Source organism: Talpa occidentalis, unplaced genomic scaffold (assembly GCF_014898055.3).
Source record: "Talpa occidentalis isolate TD23 unplaced genomic scaffold, MPIMG_talOcc4v2.1 talOcc4.11, whole genome shotgun sequence".
Taxonomy (NCBI): Eukaryota; Metazoa; Chordata; class Mammalia; order Eulipotyphla; family Talpidae; genus Talpa; species Talpa occidentalis.
Genome location: NW_023601104.1, coordinates 68,606,531 through 68,624,818, shown reverse-complemented (window position 1 = coordinate 68,624,818; position 18,288 = coordinate 68,606,531). Strand labels below are relative to the sequence as shown.

At 36.5% G+C, this 18,288-nt stretch overlaps 2 protein-coding genes across 11 annotated transcripts in view; one reads left to right on the top strand and one right to left on the bottom strand.

Annotated features, from left to right (window-relative positions):
* DHRS7 (dehydrogenase/reductase 7) overlaps positions 1 to 14,813 on the top strand; it is an 82,647-nt gene extending 67,834 nt beyond the window's left edge. For all 6 annotated transcript variants that reach the window (XM_054690827.1, XM_054690840.1, XM_037503457.2 and 3 more), the window contains 6 exons: positions 587 to 739; positions 2,584 to 2,690; positions 3,095 to 3,334; positions 6,684 to 6,806; positions 8,556 to 8,771; positions 11,906 to 14,813. In XM_054690827.1, coding sequence (XP_054546802.1) covers positions 587 to 739; positions 2,584 to 2,690; positions 3,095 to 3,334; positions 6,684 to 6,806; positions 8,556 to 8,771; positions 11,906 to 11,953 — 887 coding nt within the window. In that variant the 3' untranslated portion in view covers positions 11,954 to 14,813. The remainder of the gene's footprint in view (positions 1 to 586; positions 740 to 2,583; positions 2,691 to 3,094; positions 3,335 to 6,683; positions 6,807 to 8,555; positions 8,772 to 11,905) is intronic.
* PCNX4 (pecanex 4) overlaps positions 10,753 to 18,288 on the bottom strand; it is a 29,821-nt gene continuing 22,285 nt past the window's right edge. For 2 of the 5 annotated variants that reach the window (XM_037503452.2, XM_037503455.2), the window contains one exon: positions 15,252 to 15,605. In XM_037503452.2, coding sequence (XP_037359349.1) covers positions 15,354 to 15,605 — 252 coding nt within the window. In that variant the 3' untranslated portion in view covers positions 15,252 to 15,353. Of the gene's footprint in view, positions 11,124 to 12,728; positions 13,145 to 14,972; positions 15,606 to 18,288 lie in introns of those variants that run through there. The other 3 variants (XM_037503454.2, XM_054690810.1, XM_037503453.2) reach the window with 3 other exon arrangements.

The window sequence follows — 18,288 nt, the reverse complement described above, 5'->3', positions numbered from 1 at the left end:
GTACTGCCATTGCAAGAAATTAAAATAGTGGAATTGAAAACTGATTGGGACTTTTAATGAAAATCTTATCTGAATCCCTCATGGGTAAGGAAAGTGAGAAAGTAAGCATACTTTCCCTTCACTTAGCTATATTTTTCCCCATTGAATGCACAGATAATGGAGCCTTGGAGTCAGACCATGGAATTATAAGGCTTATTTGAAGTAAAGTCTGGCAAACTCACATAGGTATCTGGAGTACACAAAATAATGTAGCAGTTGATTTGTATTTGTGCTTTTTAAAAATTAGATGTTTTAAGATTTTTTAAAAAAGATTTTAAATCACTTTATTGAGGTGTAATTGTCACAAAAAATTGTATATACTTAAAGTATATGACTTAATGAGTTTGAGGACACAAATATTTACCTCTGAGACCATTACCACAGTCAAGGCCATAAGTACAGGATATTTAAATTTTTAAGCTCTGCAACTTGTCTTCAGATGTGATGGTATTATTTAAATCCTTTGTAAAAATTTTGCTAATCTTTGATTTATGGGTATAATCCATGGCTTATTTTCTCTCCTCATACCCCACTTCTTTCTCAATAGAATGGGAGCTTACTGATATGGTGGTATGGGTGACTGGAGCTTCAAGTGGGATTGGTGAAGAGCTGGCTTACCAGCTGTCTAAACTAGGAGTTTCTCTTGTGCTATCAGCCAGAAGAGTGCCTGAACTGGAAAGGGTGAAAAGAAAATGCCTTGGTAAGTAAATCTATAATGCCAGCAGTGCTTCCTAGAAATAAATTAGAATCCAAACTCAAATATTGCTTTGGGAATTTTAGGGGTAAGAGTGGGATTTTCCTGGGCAGTACATTCTGGTTCCAAATGTTTCAAGTGTATTGACTTCAAATCTCCTTCCTTCTATCATCTCTAAATTTGCTGCCCTTGCCTTTTTCTTCTGCTGTCATACTTTTTTTTTTTTTTTTTTTTGCATTGACTCTTGGCATTAGGAAGTGACCACCAATTCTCAAATACTGGTGGATTTTTAGTGACCAAATGTCTTATATTTTTGTCTTAGAAAAGGAACAGTTTGGTTCTTATGTATGAAATATATATATATATGTAACCTTAGAAATTTAATTAGAAAGGATCCTTACTAATTGTATTAAAATGTCAGATATTAAAGTCACATGGGATGGTATAAGACTTTTAATAAAGGGTGAAAGGCAGGAACGGAATTAGGTAAAAAAACCCACAACTCTAGAGGTACGATCTTTCATATTCATGTCATAGGGCACCAACATCATTTTTTGTGTGTTTTATTGTCATTAAGTTCATAATGAATGCAACTTCAAGAATAAAGTTATTTCTCATGGGACATTTAGTACCTAAACTGAGATTATTTTGAGTTTTTCAGCAGATCATTCTGGTAATTTCTGCCTGTCCTCTTAAAATCATTCACTCTGCTGATGAAGCAAACCACCCAGAAATGAATAAGTTGCCAAGCCCACAAAGCATCTTTCATAATAGTCCTTTTAAAGGCCTCTTGGGTTTTTGCACCGAGCCACTTTCGGTGAAATATTTTTTATGACCTTTAAAGTTCATTTTCAGTAGCATGTTTCACTCTTGGAATAATGAGACCCAGTAGTTGGGTGGCTACCACCCAGTTTCTTGAAAATACGAAGCTCTGCTTCTTTGGGATATCTTTCTGCTCTGAAGAGCAGACAGTTGCAGGAATGTGGTTACTCCTCCCATTGTTAAGTCTTATAAATCCTGTTCTTGCAAAGATGAACCACGTCTGCATTTTTCTCACTGGAGTGAGGCTTGTTGCTTTCCTTTTAGTGATCACATCATTGGTACAAACTTTCATTTCTTTAAAAAGTTAATGTTTCAGAATTTACTCCTTGGCCCAAAAACTCTTTGTATTTTTAAAATTTTTTATTTCCTGTGCTTGCTTGTTTTTCTTATTGGTACTGCTAGTTTTTTCAAGGTTAAAAAGTCCAAGAAAACTAGTTTCAGCAGTTCTTTTTGATGAACAAACCTAGAAAGGTCTATTAATGGCCCAACATGTTTCTTGTTTGGGAACTTAAGGATTGCATCCTTTTCCTAGTTTGCTTTGTAGAATACTTAGCCTCTGGAAGGAGGCTTTTCTGTGTGTCCTGTGACTGGATGATGGATATTCTTACTGATTTTAAAAACAAATTGCTTTTTGTCTTTTAATGTGAGTAAAGAGCAACTTTGCAAACCTCTTGTAAAACAAATGTGCCCCTATACTTCTAAAGAAATTGCACTACAACTTTTGCTATTTTCAACTTATGGTGTAATTTTTTTTTTTTCTAGAGTCTGTTTCAATGTGAGACTATATATTCAAATTGAAGGGAATCATTCTACTTCCTGTTACCCAGCCAGCCTTTGTCTGATAAGATGTTGCTATATTACGACCAATCCTTTTTGTCACTGAGAGAAACTCTTCCACAGGGCCACCCAAAAATGAGTTTGTTATCAAATCTGGTTTTAGAGTGGGTATTAAATTTAATGTGAGTAGCAAGGAACTTGACTAAAACATTGCATGACTTCTATGCTAATTTTTAAGTGTCTTTATTTAGAGAATGGCAATTTAAAAGAAAAAGATATACTTGTTTTGCCCCTTGACCTGACTGACAGAAGTTCCCATGAAGTAGCTACCAAAACTGTTCTTCAGGAGTTTGGTAAAGTAAGTAGCATTTTGAATTGATAAGTCTTCCTTTGAAGTAGCCGCAAAAGCGATTCCCTTTTGTAGTGTTATCATTAAAAGCAGCTGGGTCTATGCAGGGAAAATATGGCCCATGAGTTGGGCCTAATAATCTCTGAGTCTTTAGCTTTATGTCATCACTACTTTCCAGTGCCTCCACACATCTTTTTATGACACTTGGTACTTACCATTAAAAGTCACTTAAAATGAGAATTTAATTCCATAGGTAAATTCTGTTTTTTATTTCACCTTTTTATTACTAACTTCTAAAAATACGCTCATCCATTCCATTGATTCTTCAAGTTAATAATATAGCTAACTATCCCTAGTAATCCTATTAGTCATTCATACATCATCCCCTTTTCTGACTTTTTTTTTTTAACTAGATTGACATTTTGGTCAACAATGGGGGAAGATCTCAGCGTTCCTTGTGTGTAGACACCAGCCTGGATGTCTTCAAAGAGCTAATAGAACTTAACTACTTAGGAACAGTGTCCTTGACTAAGTGTGTTCTGCCTCACATGATTGAGAGGAAGCAAGGAAAGATTGTTACTGTGAATAGCCTCGTGGGTATCATAGCTGCACCCCTTTCCAGTGGATATTGCGCCAGCAAACATGCTCTTCGGGTAAGGCTGCCGAAACTCAACTCTGATATTATTGCCCCAAGTGTTTATATGGCCATTACTGCAAGAGGTCACTGAAACTGTGGGGTGATATGGGAAAACAGAGATCCAGCAAAAACCTTTGGTAGAGTACATCCCCCAAAGAGGCTAAAAAAGACTTGAACTTCACATACTTCTTCCTAATTCAACATGTATTGAACTGCTATGTATTGCAACAGATCCTGGATACATAAGATAATATAATCCTTGCCCTCAAGAAATCTATAGTCAACATGTCACCTTTCACCTTATCTTTATTTTTATCAGGTCTACATGGAATATTTGTGTCCTACTTCTAGTTTCTTCTACACTCTCTTCAGGATGTACTTTTTCCATTTCTGTGACTTCACTCTTATTACCCACTGTAGCTGGTGCTTATTTTATTTTATTTTATATTATTATTATTTATTATTATTAATTAATTATTTATATTTATACAAGCACTGGGTACAGTTAGAAGCGCGGGAGGGTGAGAGAATTCACCAGAGCCAGAGCGGGGAGCAGAGCAGGCAGAAGGACCGAAGTACACTGCTGAGTGGAGCAGCGGGCGGCAGGAGAGGTCTGCGCGCCATGTGGGACCCTCCTCTGGTGGCCGGGGAGCAGCCGGAGATAGAACCAGCGCTGCAGAGGCTGCGGGCAGCTTAGCAACCCAGTGCTCAACCGCTGTGCCACCGGGGAGGCCCTATTTTATATTATTTTTTAAAGATTTATTTATTTATGCATACAAGATCTGGGGTACAGGCCAGAGATATGGGGGGTAAGAGGATTCACCAGAGATAGTACGGAACAGAACAGGCAGATTGACCTAAGTACACTGCTGAGGGGAACAGCAGGCGAGATAGGAGAGGTCTGCTGTGCCATGGGGGTAGCTCCCTGGCCAGCTGGAGATCGAACTCATGCTGCAGAGGCTGTGGATTGCTTCATAATGTGGTGCTTAACACTTTGCACCACCAGAGAGGCCTATGGTGCTTATTTTACCTGGCATTAATATATGTAAACATTCAGGAATCACCTACTGAATTACCTGTCCTGGGCTTCATATCCCTACTGTGACTAGTTTTTACCCTGGTTTCACTGGAAGAGAAAATCTAGAAAGGCAGAGGCTAGGAGAAAAGCTTGATTTGTGTTTCTAACTTATGAGTTATGAATATTAGAAACAAATTTTTGCAGATATTGGAAGTAAACTTGGCTTAAGAGTGGGTATGAAAAAATGTTACTAAACTATAATATAAAATTCTAAGGCCAATATGAGAACAGTGATTAAAAGAGACACATTTTTTATTTATTTATTTTAAGGATTTATTTATTTATACAAGCACTGGGGTACATGCCAGAGGTGTGGGAGGGTGAGAGAATTCACCAGAGACAGAGCAGGGAGCAGAACAGACAGAAGGACCAAAGTACACTGCTGAGGGGAGCAGCGGGCGAGACAGGATAGGTCTGTTTTGCCAGGTGGGAATCTCCCTGGGAATCAAACCAGCGTTATAGAGGCTGCGGACAGCTTCACAGTGCTGCGCTCAACCTGCTGCGCCACTGGGGAGGCCCGAGACACATAATTTATGTTCAGTGCTTTTGAAGGTCAGTTTAAGTAGAATGTTTCACTGTTGGAATGAGATACACTAGTCGAAAAGTCATCACAGTTTCTTAAACATAGGATACCATGTTTTTTGTTTTTTTTTAATATATTTTATTTTATATAATTCTTACATCATTTTTTGTTTATGCACAATGTATGCATTTTCATTTTGCTTATATTCTCCATACAATTGCACCCCCCCTTATTTTGACCCTAATCCTTCCTCTCCCCACCCCACCATAGTGTGTCTCTGGTTTATAGTTGCTTGTTGATTTTGATTTTTTTCTTTATTATAATTAGTCTTTTTCCTGAGGACACCATGTTTTGTTCTTTAGGACATCACCTTCTTTTCTTAAGGGCAGACAGTTGTAAGGAGTGATGCAACAGAATGCTACAGTGATGATTTTCTTCATATTTGGTAATGGGCTATCAGACACTTCCTCTTGAACAGTTGGGCAAGTCTCAGGCAGGCAGATGAGGAAAGGAAAACTACCCCATCTGTTTGGCACTAAGTATCTCATAAAACATGCAGAATATTTTCAGTAAAATACAATATGATTTGTCTGGCTTGCCCTCCAAGTCTCACTCTCATTACTAGATTTGATCTTCTGATGCAGTATGGCAGGTTGAGATCCTTATTATACTGGTAGCTGAAAACTAAGACCAAAAAGCTCTTTTTAAAGAGTCCATTTCCCTCCCAGCTCCCAGTGAGCAATAGAGTAAAACTACCTATTATTGAAAAGTTTACTTACTCTACTAGGTGCAATTTCAAACAGGGAGATTGTGGTGTCTGATGTATTGGCGTTTATGATGTTCTCATCGTCATCTTTTGTTCCAGAGGGGCAGAGGGTTAAGGGTAAATGAGTTCATTCATTTACAAAGCCCTTTTTCCTGCTTATCCAAGACTGGCACTGTATTAGTCTCTGATAGCATGAACCCTCATAGGCATTATGTTTGTTAGGGGTCAGCATTAAAGGCTGGTACCTGTTTAATATTGGATCAAAAATGAAAAGCTAACCCTGGGTTAGCTGTTTAGGCTTTTCAATAGTTATCTCAGCTTAGAATAATGTAGTCTGGGAGCATTTTCTAATTTAGGGAAAGAGATGGGGGAGGTGGATGTTAACTTCCTATTGGTTTTAAAATGGCCGCTATCTTTAAGTTTAGAGGGTATTGCTTTGTTTTACAAGTCACTGAGTAAGCAATAACATTACATTTTTAACTAGCCATATATGTTCTTTCTACCAAAAAAGATGTTTGCTGAATAGTAATCTAAATAGAAAAAGTATAATTCTTTCTTAAAGATACTTCCACTTGCCCCAACATTGGCACTTTAAACAACTTTGAAGAATAAAAAGAAACCTCTGTGATTCTCAGTGAGATAGGAAGTGGTGTGAGGAGGGTGTATCAGAATTTCCAGAAATAATTTTTAACCTATCTAGTACTTATCTATGACAAAAATCTCTGATGGCATGAGCTACTGCTACCAAAGAGTGGGGATCCACTCATACTCAGAAAGATTTGAGAGTGTGAGTTCTAGATTGCCTCCAGTTAAAATTGCCAAGCAAGCTTGTACAATTTGCAAGGCTTTTCAGAAACAATACATTCTTTATTCAGCCATTTCAGAACATATTTTGCTAATGTACTATTGTTCTTCATAGAAAGTAGAAGTAAAGAAATTTCATGCTTAGTGAATGTGAGATGTGTGTCTATATTTAATATTTACTATTTTCCTGTTAGGGTTTTTTTAATGCCCTCCGAACTGAACTTACTGCATACCCAGGTATAGTAATTTCTAACATTTGCCCAGGACCTGTGCAATCAAATATTGTGAAGAATGCCTTAACTGAAGAAGTCACAAAGGTAAACATTTCTAGTTGGGGAATAATTTGAATGCATTAGTAGTAATATACTGGTGTTGTATTACAATGCTTCAATATTTTCATGTTAAACTGCTTTGAGGTATTTACAAAACTTCACTAATGGCATTAGGAAAATTGTTAAGATAAGCACTTTGGCATCCAGTTTTAATAAAGCTAAAGAAATTGCTAATATACTGCTCTTAAGTAATGCACTATTCTGTAGGCTATCAATAGTTTATCAATCCAAAAATCATCCAGCATTGAAAGACTGTGTGGCTGAGTATTAGGACAATAAATCTTACTGGAATTTTAAAGAGGGATTATGCTGAAAGAGCCAAAAAGGGCCTTGCTGAATTGTGATATTTTAGACCGGCCTTACCTAGAGTTGTACTTCCCTTAGCAAACATATTACACATAGTGATCTATCAAATGAATAGTAAATGTCTCATGAAGAGTCCAGTATTAATAATAATGAATCCTCTAAAGACCATGAAATTTCCCTTCTTTTTCATTAAGATCCATTTCTACTGAGACATAAATCTGTATTTTCTGTGAAGGCGCCAAGTGAAATAAAATAAACATGTATTCTAGACTTGGAATTTAGAACTGCTTACTATTAATGATCTTTGTGAGCACAGATAAATTACTGCCTTTCTGGGCCTGGCCTTAACTTAGTTATTTATAGAATGGTAGTGGTTAACTAGATGAATAGTACCACACTTTTTGCACTACCAAAAACTGTTTTTATTTTCTTCCTCCATCTCATCCCCATGAACTATGTTTGATAGAATTTCATTTGCCGAATACATGTATCAATAATTCATTAAAAAATTTTTAAAAAGATTTATGCATACAAGAGCTGGAGTACAGGCCAGAGGTGTGTGGGGGGTGAGAGGATTCACCAGAGACAGAGTGGGAAACAGAACAGGCAGATTGACTGAAATACACTGCTTAGGGGAGCAGTGGGTGAATCAGAAGAGGTCTGATGCACCATGTGGGTTTCTCCCTAGCTGGCCAGGGGATCGAACTTGTGCTGCCGACAGCTTCATAGGTTGTGTCTTAACACCTTGCGCCACCAGGGAGGCCTTCATTCTCATTTAAAATTTTTTATTATTGGGCCTCCCCGGTGGCGCAGCGGTTGAGCGCTGGGTTGCGAAGCTGCCCGCAGCCTCTGCAGCGCCGGTTCGATCCCCGGCTGCTCCCCGGCCAGCGGAGGAGGGTCCCACATGGCGCGCAGACCTCCCCTGCCGCCCGCTGCAGACCTCCCCTGCCGCCCGCTGCTCCCCTCAGCAGTGTGCTTCGGTCCTTCTGCCTGCTCTGCTCCCTGCTCTGGCTCTGGTGAATTCTCTCGCTCTCCCGCGCTTCTGACTGTACCCAGTGCTTGTAAAAATAAATAAATAAATCTTTAAAAAAAAAAAAAAAAAAAAATAAAATTTTTTATTATTAAAGTGATAAGTAATTTTCATTAAGCACATTAAGGTGATATAATTCTAATGAAAAACAAAGAAACTAAATCTTTTAGTTAACCTGCATAATCTTATCTGATAAGTGTATGACTTCTGTTGGATATTTTAAAATATCATATATAGCTTATAGACACCCACTCGTACCTAAGCGAACTTCTGTGGGACAGGAGGTCCTGCTAAAGGAGACACTCAGTCAGATAACTTCTAGGTCCCTGTATCTAAAAGTTATGTGAAATATTTTGGATAAATACTCAGCATTCATTTAAATTTTTAAAATTTCTTAGGCAGTAAGCAATGACGGAGACCAGACCTACAAGATGGCAACCAGTCGTTGTGTGAGACTGATGTTAATCAGCATGGCCAATGATTTGAAAGAAGTTTGGATCGCAGATCATCCTTATTTGTTAGTTGCATATTTGTGGCAATATTTGCCAACCTGGGCCTGGTGGATAACTGGGAAATTAGGGAAGAAAAGGATTGAGAACTTTAAACGTGGTGTGGTAAGAGCAATTTACAATTTTAATACACATAAATCTTGCATATGAAATTTTCCAGTGCTTAAAAACTTTTCATAATAGCCCCAAATTAACTTCATCATATAAATACAGAAAATAGAAAAACTATTCTGTCTTCCATGCAGATCTGTTGATTTACTAGTCTTGGAGAAAGAAGTTTTCTACAAGTTAAAAATCAAATCACTTTTTTTCTTCTACACTCACTGTTTGGTCAGTATATTTGTCAAAATGCTCTTTCTTCACTGTTTCTCCCCACAAGCTCCCATCCATTTTTCAAGTCTCAGCTCAGGTGTTACCTTCTTCGGATGGCACCTGTTCTCTCCTTTTTCTTTCCAGGACTAGCTACATCTTAGCCCCATGCTTACCTCTGACAGAATACCAGCTATGATTGAAATAGACACATGCTCATTGTGTAGTATTGGTTCCTTAGAGTTCACTCTGGAAGCACCACACCTGAGGTGTGCCTATGTCCTTAGAGGAAATAGGTTGGTTACTCATTCTTTCAGCACTCATTCATACAGAAAATAGTGAGGAATATAATTAACTATTCTGGAGAAGATTGTAACCATTGGAAGAGTTTAATGTGTAAATAGCACAGGAAATGGAACAAGTTAAGCAAAAAATCATACCTATGATTATGCAAAGAAAGATTGTTTCAGTGGGTGGTTTTTATTGCTGAAGTATTTAAATAATTATGGCCTCCTTTTAAAAAATAAGTTAGGTATTGATACATAGAGAATTATAAAATGGAATCATACCATATATATCATTATATATATATTATCATGCCACATATATATATATATTATCATGCCACATATATCATTATATAACCCTTCGTTAAGTAATCCATGAAATGTAAGGTGTTTAATTTGTCTGGACTTGTAGTAGGAATGTGAAAATGAATTAGTGCAAAAAAGCAACAAAATAAAAGGAAATGCATAAAGAGACTCAAAGGATTTAATACTTCCACTAACATGTCCAGAGCTTGAAAAAACATGAAGAGAGCTTATCATTTCCTACCAAGTTGTAATGTAGATGAATGTACTTTGGGTTAAATCATTTATAAATGTTTTGGTAATATTGGGACTTGTTAGTATGGTTGGTTCTAAAGGTAGACTTACTTCAAAGATTACAGTAGAGCATTAAGTTTGGAGGATAGCTGATGCAGTGGTATTGTGCCAGTGATGGGTAAGAATTGGGAGGGAAAGACTCCCTCACCAGCATTAAGAGCATGGGGCTGCAGAAATAAAACCATATATATGGTCAACTAATGTATGACAAAGGAGCAAAAAATATACACTAGGAGGGGCAGGAAGAGGAGTCAAGACAGGGGAGGGAAGAGCATAAGGGATAGTGGAGATAGATCAAGGGTGCTATGGGAGAACTATGGGAACCACACCTGAGGGGAGAAATCAGATACTCTGTCCAAAAATTGACAGTGATGTAAGAAAATGAATAAATGATTTTAAGTAAAAAATCAAAAAGAACGTGATAGAGGGAAAATTGACTATCATGAAAGTTACAGAAAAAAAGAACCTAGCATCTGGTGCCAGGCTACTTGGTTAAAATCCCAGCTCTACCCCACACTTGTCCAGTGATCTCTGGAAAGTTCTTTTCTATAAATCAATCTCCCCATCTACAGAAGGAGATTAATGATAAATAGCACCTAATCACAGGATAGTTTGGGAATTAAATGAAGTATATGGGAAGCTCTTAAAACATGAGTGTTATGCTTATTATATGTTAGCTGTTAAATCTCAGAATACTCAGCTAATAGATAGTAAAGATCAAAGAGTTAATAGGGCAGAGAGACAATATATTATAGAAATAATTGTTTCAGAGTAGGAAGAGGGACAAGAGTCTCAAGTTTTAGTATTACTAGCAGTTACTCTTTCAGGAATGTTTTTAAGAAGGCTGTTTTGTCTTGTTTACAGGATATCTAAGTCAGTAAAAATAGCATTTTTTAAAAAAAGATTTACTTTTGTTTATTTATGCATACAAGAACTGGGTTGTAGGCCAGAGATGCCGGGGGTGAGAGGATTCCTCAGAAACAGAGTGGGGAACAGAACAGGTGGATCTACTGAAATACACTGCTAAGGGGAACAGCAGGCGAGACAGGAGAGGTCTGCTGTGGCCACAGTGGTGATAAAATGATAACTTGATTACATCTGAACTTTGCTAAAAATGGCCTTTTTCTTCCTACCACTAACTTTAATATATTGCTTATTTTGTAGTCTTACAGCTTTACCTCCTTTTTAATGACAAGATGGGTGTTCTTTCTTCTCCAGTACCATTTCTGATAATAATCTCATTCTTCACATGAAACCATAGAAACTGTAAAACATTGAATAAAAAAATCACTTTTTTATTCAATTCTCTCCTCCCTACTTCTTTCCTCCCTACTGTTATATACATATATCCTGTTCCTTATTGAGATTTGTTTATAAGCATCTAAGTTAAGAGAATACAGTATAGCATATCCCAAATTAAATGTGCCAGTTGATAATACTTTAATTTGTTTCTATTCCTTGGTCTAGGAATAATATGTCTGAAACTTGCTTTTTATAAATAACATTTTTAGGAATCAAGAACAATAGTTGCACTAAATTTTGTGGTTTATTTTGTTATTTAGTAGAAATTCCTGGCATGCATATCTTTCCAAATGAAGGTAACATCTTAGGGATTTTTGAGTTGCCTTGTCTTATGCTTTAAGCAATAAACTAGTCCACTTTATAGTTTTCTGTCAATATTTCAATTCTAAGTACCCTGCCCTTTTCTTTTTATTTATTAAGGCAAGTCAGTGTAGGCATGATATGCAGATCCAGAAGAGTAATAATAAAGTTTTCAGCAGTTAGAAAATGGCATAAGGACATGCTAACAAGTGATATTTATACCAAATAGAGGAGATAGTGATACTAAGCTCTCTAGAGATATTTTTATGTAGATCTAGATCTTGGCTATAATTTTTTTCTAATTTTAGCACTTGTTCAGGTTTTATAAGGACTCTTAACAGTGAATCATAATGACAAAGCTCCTCAGAACAGAAGTGATTAATTTTAAAAAACAGGGGTAAATGCAAGGAGGGACTAATTCATTTTACTGTCATTCTATTATAGGATGCTGATACCTTTTATTTTAAAACCTGGAAGACAAAACATGACTGAAGGAATACTTGCATTTTTCAAGCCACTGGAGGGAGAAGTGGAAGACATGAGCAATCCTCTTACACATGGAAGACTAGTAATAGTTACAATGATAAATAAAAGATTGTTGTGAATCTTGCAATAAAGATATTAGCAATATCACATTTGTGGGTAAATGAATATTTTAAAATAGTCAGCAGATGTGCTTAAAGTCTAGGTTAGCAGAATTCAAAACAAAAATTAAAATAAACCATTTAACATAAATTTGTGGAGTAGTATATGGAGGCCAGTGCTGGGTAATGAGCAGATATACAGAAGTATCTGAAATAGTCTTGCTTCCATGGTGCTAACACTCTTAGAAGAGTTGACAGGTACAAATGACTGTCATTTGAAGCAGTAGGTAGGGTTCATAGCTGCCACAATTTATTAAACAAGTGTTATTGTGATTTTCTTGGATCTTGGTATGATAGTTTTTGAATCCTACACATTTTATCTGTTATTTTAAGAAACCATGGGTCCTATTTAAATCTTATTTTTGTAAGCATTTGCCCTGTTTAGTATATAGATCACTTTAGTATATAGATCACTGAGCTATATTCCAGTAGGCTTCATGGTGTTATTTTGGTATACTTGGTTAACCCCTTCTAGTGGGGGCTCCTGGTGCTGCCTGAGAAGATGAAAGTGGTTCTCTGTTCCATGCCCCCTGGTGTCCCAGCATCTCCACAGGGAGGAGAGTCTTGGTTCTGCAGGGGCAGAAACTTCTTAGACAGGCCATGTGCTCTGAGTGTGTTTTGCCAGTTTTACCTGCCCACCTTGTTATCTTTTGTGGAAAGGGAAAGTCTTAAAGCCAGTAGGAAAGGAAAGTGCTTGCTCTAGTCACTTGTTTTCAGCAGGGCTACCAATTGATCCCCCTTGCTGGTGATGTCAGACTTGCTTAGTGTTACCAGAGGAGATCTTATTCAACTATTTAACCTGTGTTGCCTTAAGTTGTTGGGTTGGAGGTCAAGAACTGTTGAGTCTTGGTGGCCTTCAGCTGTTGGCTGGGAGGATGCAAAACACCATGCCACTCTGCTCCTCTTCCAGTCCTGGGATCCCAAAGCAGCTTGCTTTCATCTTACCACTTTTTATGTTCTCTGTTGCTTATCTGATGTATCACAGGGTTTATGTTTGGGCTTAGCAAAGAGGAGCAGGATAAAGTGGTTTTACACCATTCTGTTCAGAGTAGAAGTCAAATATTATCTTTTAAAAATTTGAATTTGTTTATTGTCTATATACAGAAATACTGATTTTTATAACTTGGTGTTAAGTCTACCAGTCTTGAAGTTGTTCTTGTTATTTTTGTATGTTCTGAACTTTTATTGTATTTTGTATTTTCTGAACAAACATCATGCTCTCTGAATAATAAGTTTTATTCCTTCATTTTCAGGCCTTAGATATTTTATTTCTTTTCCCTGTCTTATTCTTTCTGGCCAAGACTACAAGACAAAGTTGAATGACACAGTGAAAATGCTTCCTATATTTCATTTCCAGTCTAAGAAGGAGACTGTTTAACACTTCACTGTTAACTATTATTAGTTGTAGGTTTCTGAAAATACCCTTTATCAGATTTAGGAAGTTCCTCTTTTACTTCTTTGCTGAACATTGTCATAGCAGTTTTCTTCATTTCTATGGGTAAATAAAACTTATGTGGATTTCTCATTCCTCTTGTATGAAGCCATAACTTCCTGAGATTCTTCATACACCTGAGAACTAGATTTATAGCAATTTGTCTAATTACTCTGAACCTAAGGTATAATAAGATGTCTCATTTCCCTAAGAAGCTCAAATAATTACAGTCTGGTTTGGCCCTTACATTAAGCCCAAAGTGCCAGAAATACTGAAGTAACTATCTTCTTAGCTGTTGCCTGGGACCTAGGAGATATCTCTAGGAGACACATGGGGGCCATCTGACTCCTGGAGAGATTTTTTTTTAAGATTTATTTATGCATATAAGAGCTGGTATGTGTGTGATAGGGAGGGCAGGTGAGAGGATTCACCAGAGACAGAGTTGGGAGCAGAACAGGCAGATGTACTACAATACACGGTTAAGGGGAGCAGTGAGCGAGAAAGGGAGAGGTCTGCTGCACCATGTGGGTCACCTCCCTGGCCAGGGATCTAACTCATGCCTCAATGGCTGCTGATAGCGTCATAGTGCTGAGACTTAACCCCTTGCGCCACCAGGGAGGCCCTGTTTTTGTTTTTTAACCTAACGGGAGAGAAAAGGGGAGAACCTTCCAGGAGGGGAAGAGAACAGTTAGGGATTGAGGAGATTGAGGAGATCATTTTTTTTCACCCTTAAATTTAGGATATAGTCCTGGAGATCCTAATCCAATGTGTGGTCTGTTACTAAGATTCCTTCCTCCTTCACAGGAGAACCCTGGCCTCCAATTTTTGTCCCTTTAACTCATCAGTAAGGCTGACAAAAGTGTTACTTAGCTTTTCTCTCAACCATCTCTTCCTGAATTGGCAAATGCTGAGTTCAAGTCTCATTCTGCTTTGTACCTTGGTGATGTAATTCTTCACTGTATTTTGTTTCTCTGATATGTAGGCATATTAAACTTATTTTATCCAACATTTCTAGTTGTTCTCTGTGAGATGACTGGTGTGATTTGCCTACTTACCACTAAATGTGAAGTCAGTAAAACAGGTCTTAGGGAAAATGCAATAGTCAGTTTTGAATATCTCAGATAACAATAACAAATAAATTAGACATACAAGGTTCAATGCTAAGAAGAGAGGTTGAGTTAAGTAGGTATATTTGAACACTGATTGATGATAGTTCAGATCTTGGGTGTGAATGGGACTATATGGCAAATACAGAAAAAGACGATTGGAACCAAGTGCTGAGAAATTCCTAAATTTAGAGATTTTATGAAATTTTTTAATTTTTATGAAGTTTATGAAAAAAAGTATTTCATGTGAGAATATTCTGACTAAAAATAAATCACACACAGTTTAAAAATACTATAAAATTTAATATTGCAAATAAATATATATACATTATATAACCTTCAATAGTGTCCATTATCATTATTTAGAAACACTGATATGTATATAAAATATGTAAAAATTACACAGTTGTTGGCTTCTATAAAGCAAGTCACCTATTATACATAAGAAAGCATTAACAAATTCATTATCTAATCTTACATAAATGTTTTATATATACCAAAGCCTATCGCATTCCATAGGGCACAAATATTGGCCAACTTGTTCTAACTTTTTTGTTTTTAACCATTAAGATAGCTTTTTTCAGGTATCTGACTTGTGAGAGCAGAGAGGGAAGTCCAGTGAAGTTATTGAGGACTCACACTGATATTTTTCTAGAATGAAAAAATAAAAACATCTTACTTGATAATACATTTACAAGTCAAAATGGGCTCTAATACAAATGTATATGGAGAGGTTTTGAAGAATAAATTGGATATCCCAGGGGAGGATCAGCCGCTTGTACTGTAAGGTTTCTTAAAAGTAGTGGGTGAGCCTGTATACTATAACGTTCCTCATCATCGTTTGTCGCATAAAGCAATTCCCATGAAAGATTGGCCCACTGACCTCTAACAGCTTCAGCATTTAACTTCCCAACTTGGATCAATAATTCTTGAAGGGTAAGTACTCTCCCAGTGTAAACTCCCTTTAAAGTATAAAAAGAGGGGTGGGGAAGGGAAAAAAGATTGTATTAAAACTTTTATATTTTATATAAACATATATAACTATATACTGTGGAGGAAAAAGTCCATTGTAATTGGCAAATATAAATGTACACGAGTTACTTATTTTCAGAATTAAGAATCACCTTTATTTGGTGACTCCGAATAGATATAAGAGAAGAAATTCTCGGACAGTCATTTCATTCAACAACCAGCGCAACAAAATCTCAGTTCGTTTCCTTTCTATCCCCTCACTCTGACTGACTTCCGCAGTGCATGAACCCTAAGTACTAGTCAGGGAAAAATTACACAATAGGCTCTTACTAAAAATATTTATTGGGATAAAATCATATTGTTGGGAGGTTTTCATTGATTCAAACTTGTTGGTAATCACTGTTCAGATTTTCTATTTCTTCACCATTCAGTTTTGGAAAGTTGTTTCTAGAAACATCCATTTCTTCTAGTTTGTCCAAATTTTTGGCATATAATTGTTCTTAGTAATTGTTTATGATCTTTTGTATTTCTGTGGTATTGGTGATAATGTCTCCTCTTTCATTTCTGGTGTTGAATACTCTTTCTCTTTTCTTGGTTAAGTCTAGCGAAAGGTTTGCAATTTTATCATTTCAAAGAACCAGCTCTTAATGTTTCACTGATTTTTATTACTGATTATCTTTTTAGTTTCTGTTACATTTATTTCTAGTCTGATTTGTCATTTCCTTCCATCTTCTAACTTTGGACTTCTTTTTTCTAGTCCTTGAGGTGTAAAATTTAGATTATTTGAGATATTTGTTTCCCGAGGTAGGCATTTATTGCTATAAATTTCCCTCTTGGAATTACTTTTGCAGCATCCCATAAAATTCTGTTATGTTGTATTTCCATTTTCATTTGTCTCAAGGTACTTTTGTTTTTTTGAAACCTTCATGGGTTATTGGTTGTTCAGTAGCCTGTTGTTTAATTTCCACATATTTGTGAATTTTCCAGGTTTTTTTCCTTATTAGTGACTTATATCTCATACCATTGTGGCCAAAAAATATGCTTAATATGATTTCAATCTTTTCAAATTTAGTAAGATTTGTTTTGTGGCCTAACATGATCTATCTTGAGAGAATGCTCCTTTTACACTTGAGAAGAATGGGTATTCTGCTTTCCAATGGAATATTCAGTGTATGTCTATTGAGTCCATCTGGTCTAAACTCATTTAAAATTGATGCTTCCTTTTGATTTTCTGGATACAAGTCCAATAACACATTGTTACAATTATTTTTATAGTTTATGTCTTAAAAAGAGGTCAAGAGAACTAACACATATTTATTGTTTTGCTACATTAACTTATTTATCATTTCTTGTTCTCTTTATCCCTGTATATTCAAATTATCATCTGTAATTTTTTTAAAAGATTTATTTATTTATATAAGCACTGAGTACAGTCAGAAGCGCAGGAGGGTGAGAGAATTCACCAGAGCCAGAGCGGGAAACAGAGCAGGCAGACTGACGAAATACACTGCTGAGGGGAGCAGTGGGCACGGCAGGAGATGTCTGCACGCCATGTGGGACCCTCGCCGGTGGCCGGGGATCAAACTGGCGCTGCAGAGGCTGCGGGCAGCTTCGCAGCCCAGTGCTCAACCACTGCGCCACCAGAGGAGGCCCTCATCTGTAATTATTTTTGTCTAATACTTTATTCACAAGGATTCCTTTGTATTTTTATATGTTATAGGTCCAACAATATATTATATACATATTACTTTACACAATTACTTTTAATGGTTTCACATTATTATCTGGAGCCATTTACTTCCAGCCCGAAAAACTCCACTGGTATGTCTCATGGCCAGGTCTACTAGCAACAGATATTCTTAGTTTTTGTTTATCCAGGAATGTCTTTATTTTGCCTTCGTTTTTTAAAGAGATCATTTTATTGGATATAGGATTCTTGCTTGATGACTTTTTCTTAAAAAACTATTTGAATTTTGTGTACTCTGGTCTCCACTGTTTGTAATGACAAGTCAGCTATTAATGTAATTAGAATTCCCATAAAATTTAGAAGTCATTTTTGACTTGCTATTTTCAAGAGTTTCTCTTTGGTTTTCAGCATTTCTCCTCTGTGCTTTTTCTACTTCAAGTTCACTGAGTTTCTTGGATGTGTAAGCTAATGTTTTTCAATATATTTGGAGTTTTCGTCATTATCTCTTTGAATAATTTTTCTGCCCTATTCTCTCCTTCCGTACACTAATTGGTATGCAGGTGCAGTTAATGGTGTCCTACATTTCTGTGTAGCTCTCTTCCTTTTTATTCATATCTTTTCTCTTGTTGGACTGCACAGTTTTGATCAAGAACCTTCATTTGCTTATATGCCCTTAGGACTATTTCTAAGATATTAAATGGCTATTTTTAAAAAAAAATAATTTTAATTTTCATTGAGGAGTACATCTGTGGAGCTCTTTATACGGTAAGGCCAAGTGTGGAACCTGCATAGGCTTGTAACATTGAATCTTTATATTGTGCATACTTGATTTTTTTTAATGTAAAAATGAATACTTTATTCATAGAGAGAAGTTAGAGATTTCAGTACTGAATTTATAATTTTTTTCTGCAATATTTGTGACAACTCAAAACCTCAATCACAATCTCTACACAACATTCACTTCCAAATCTTTTTCACAAATATGA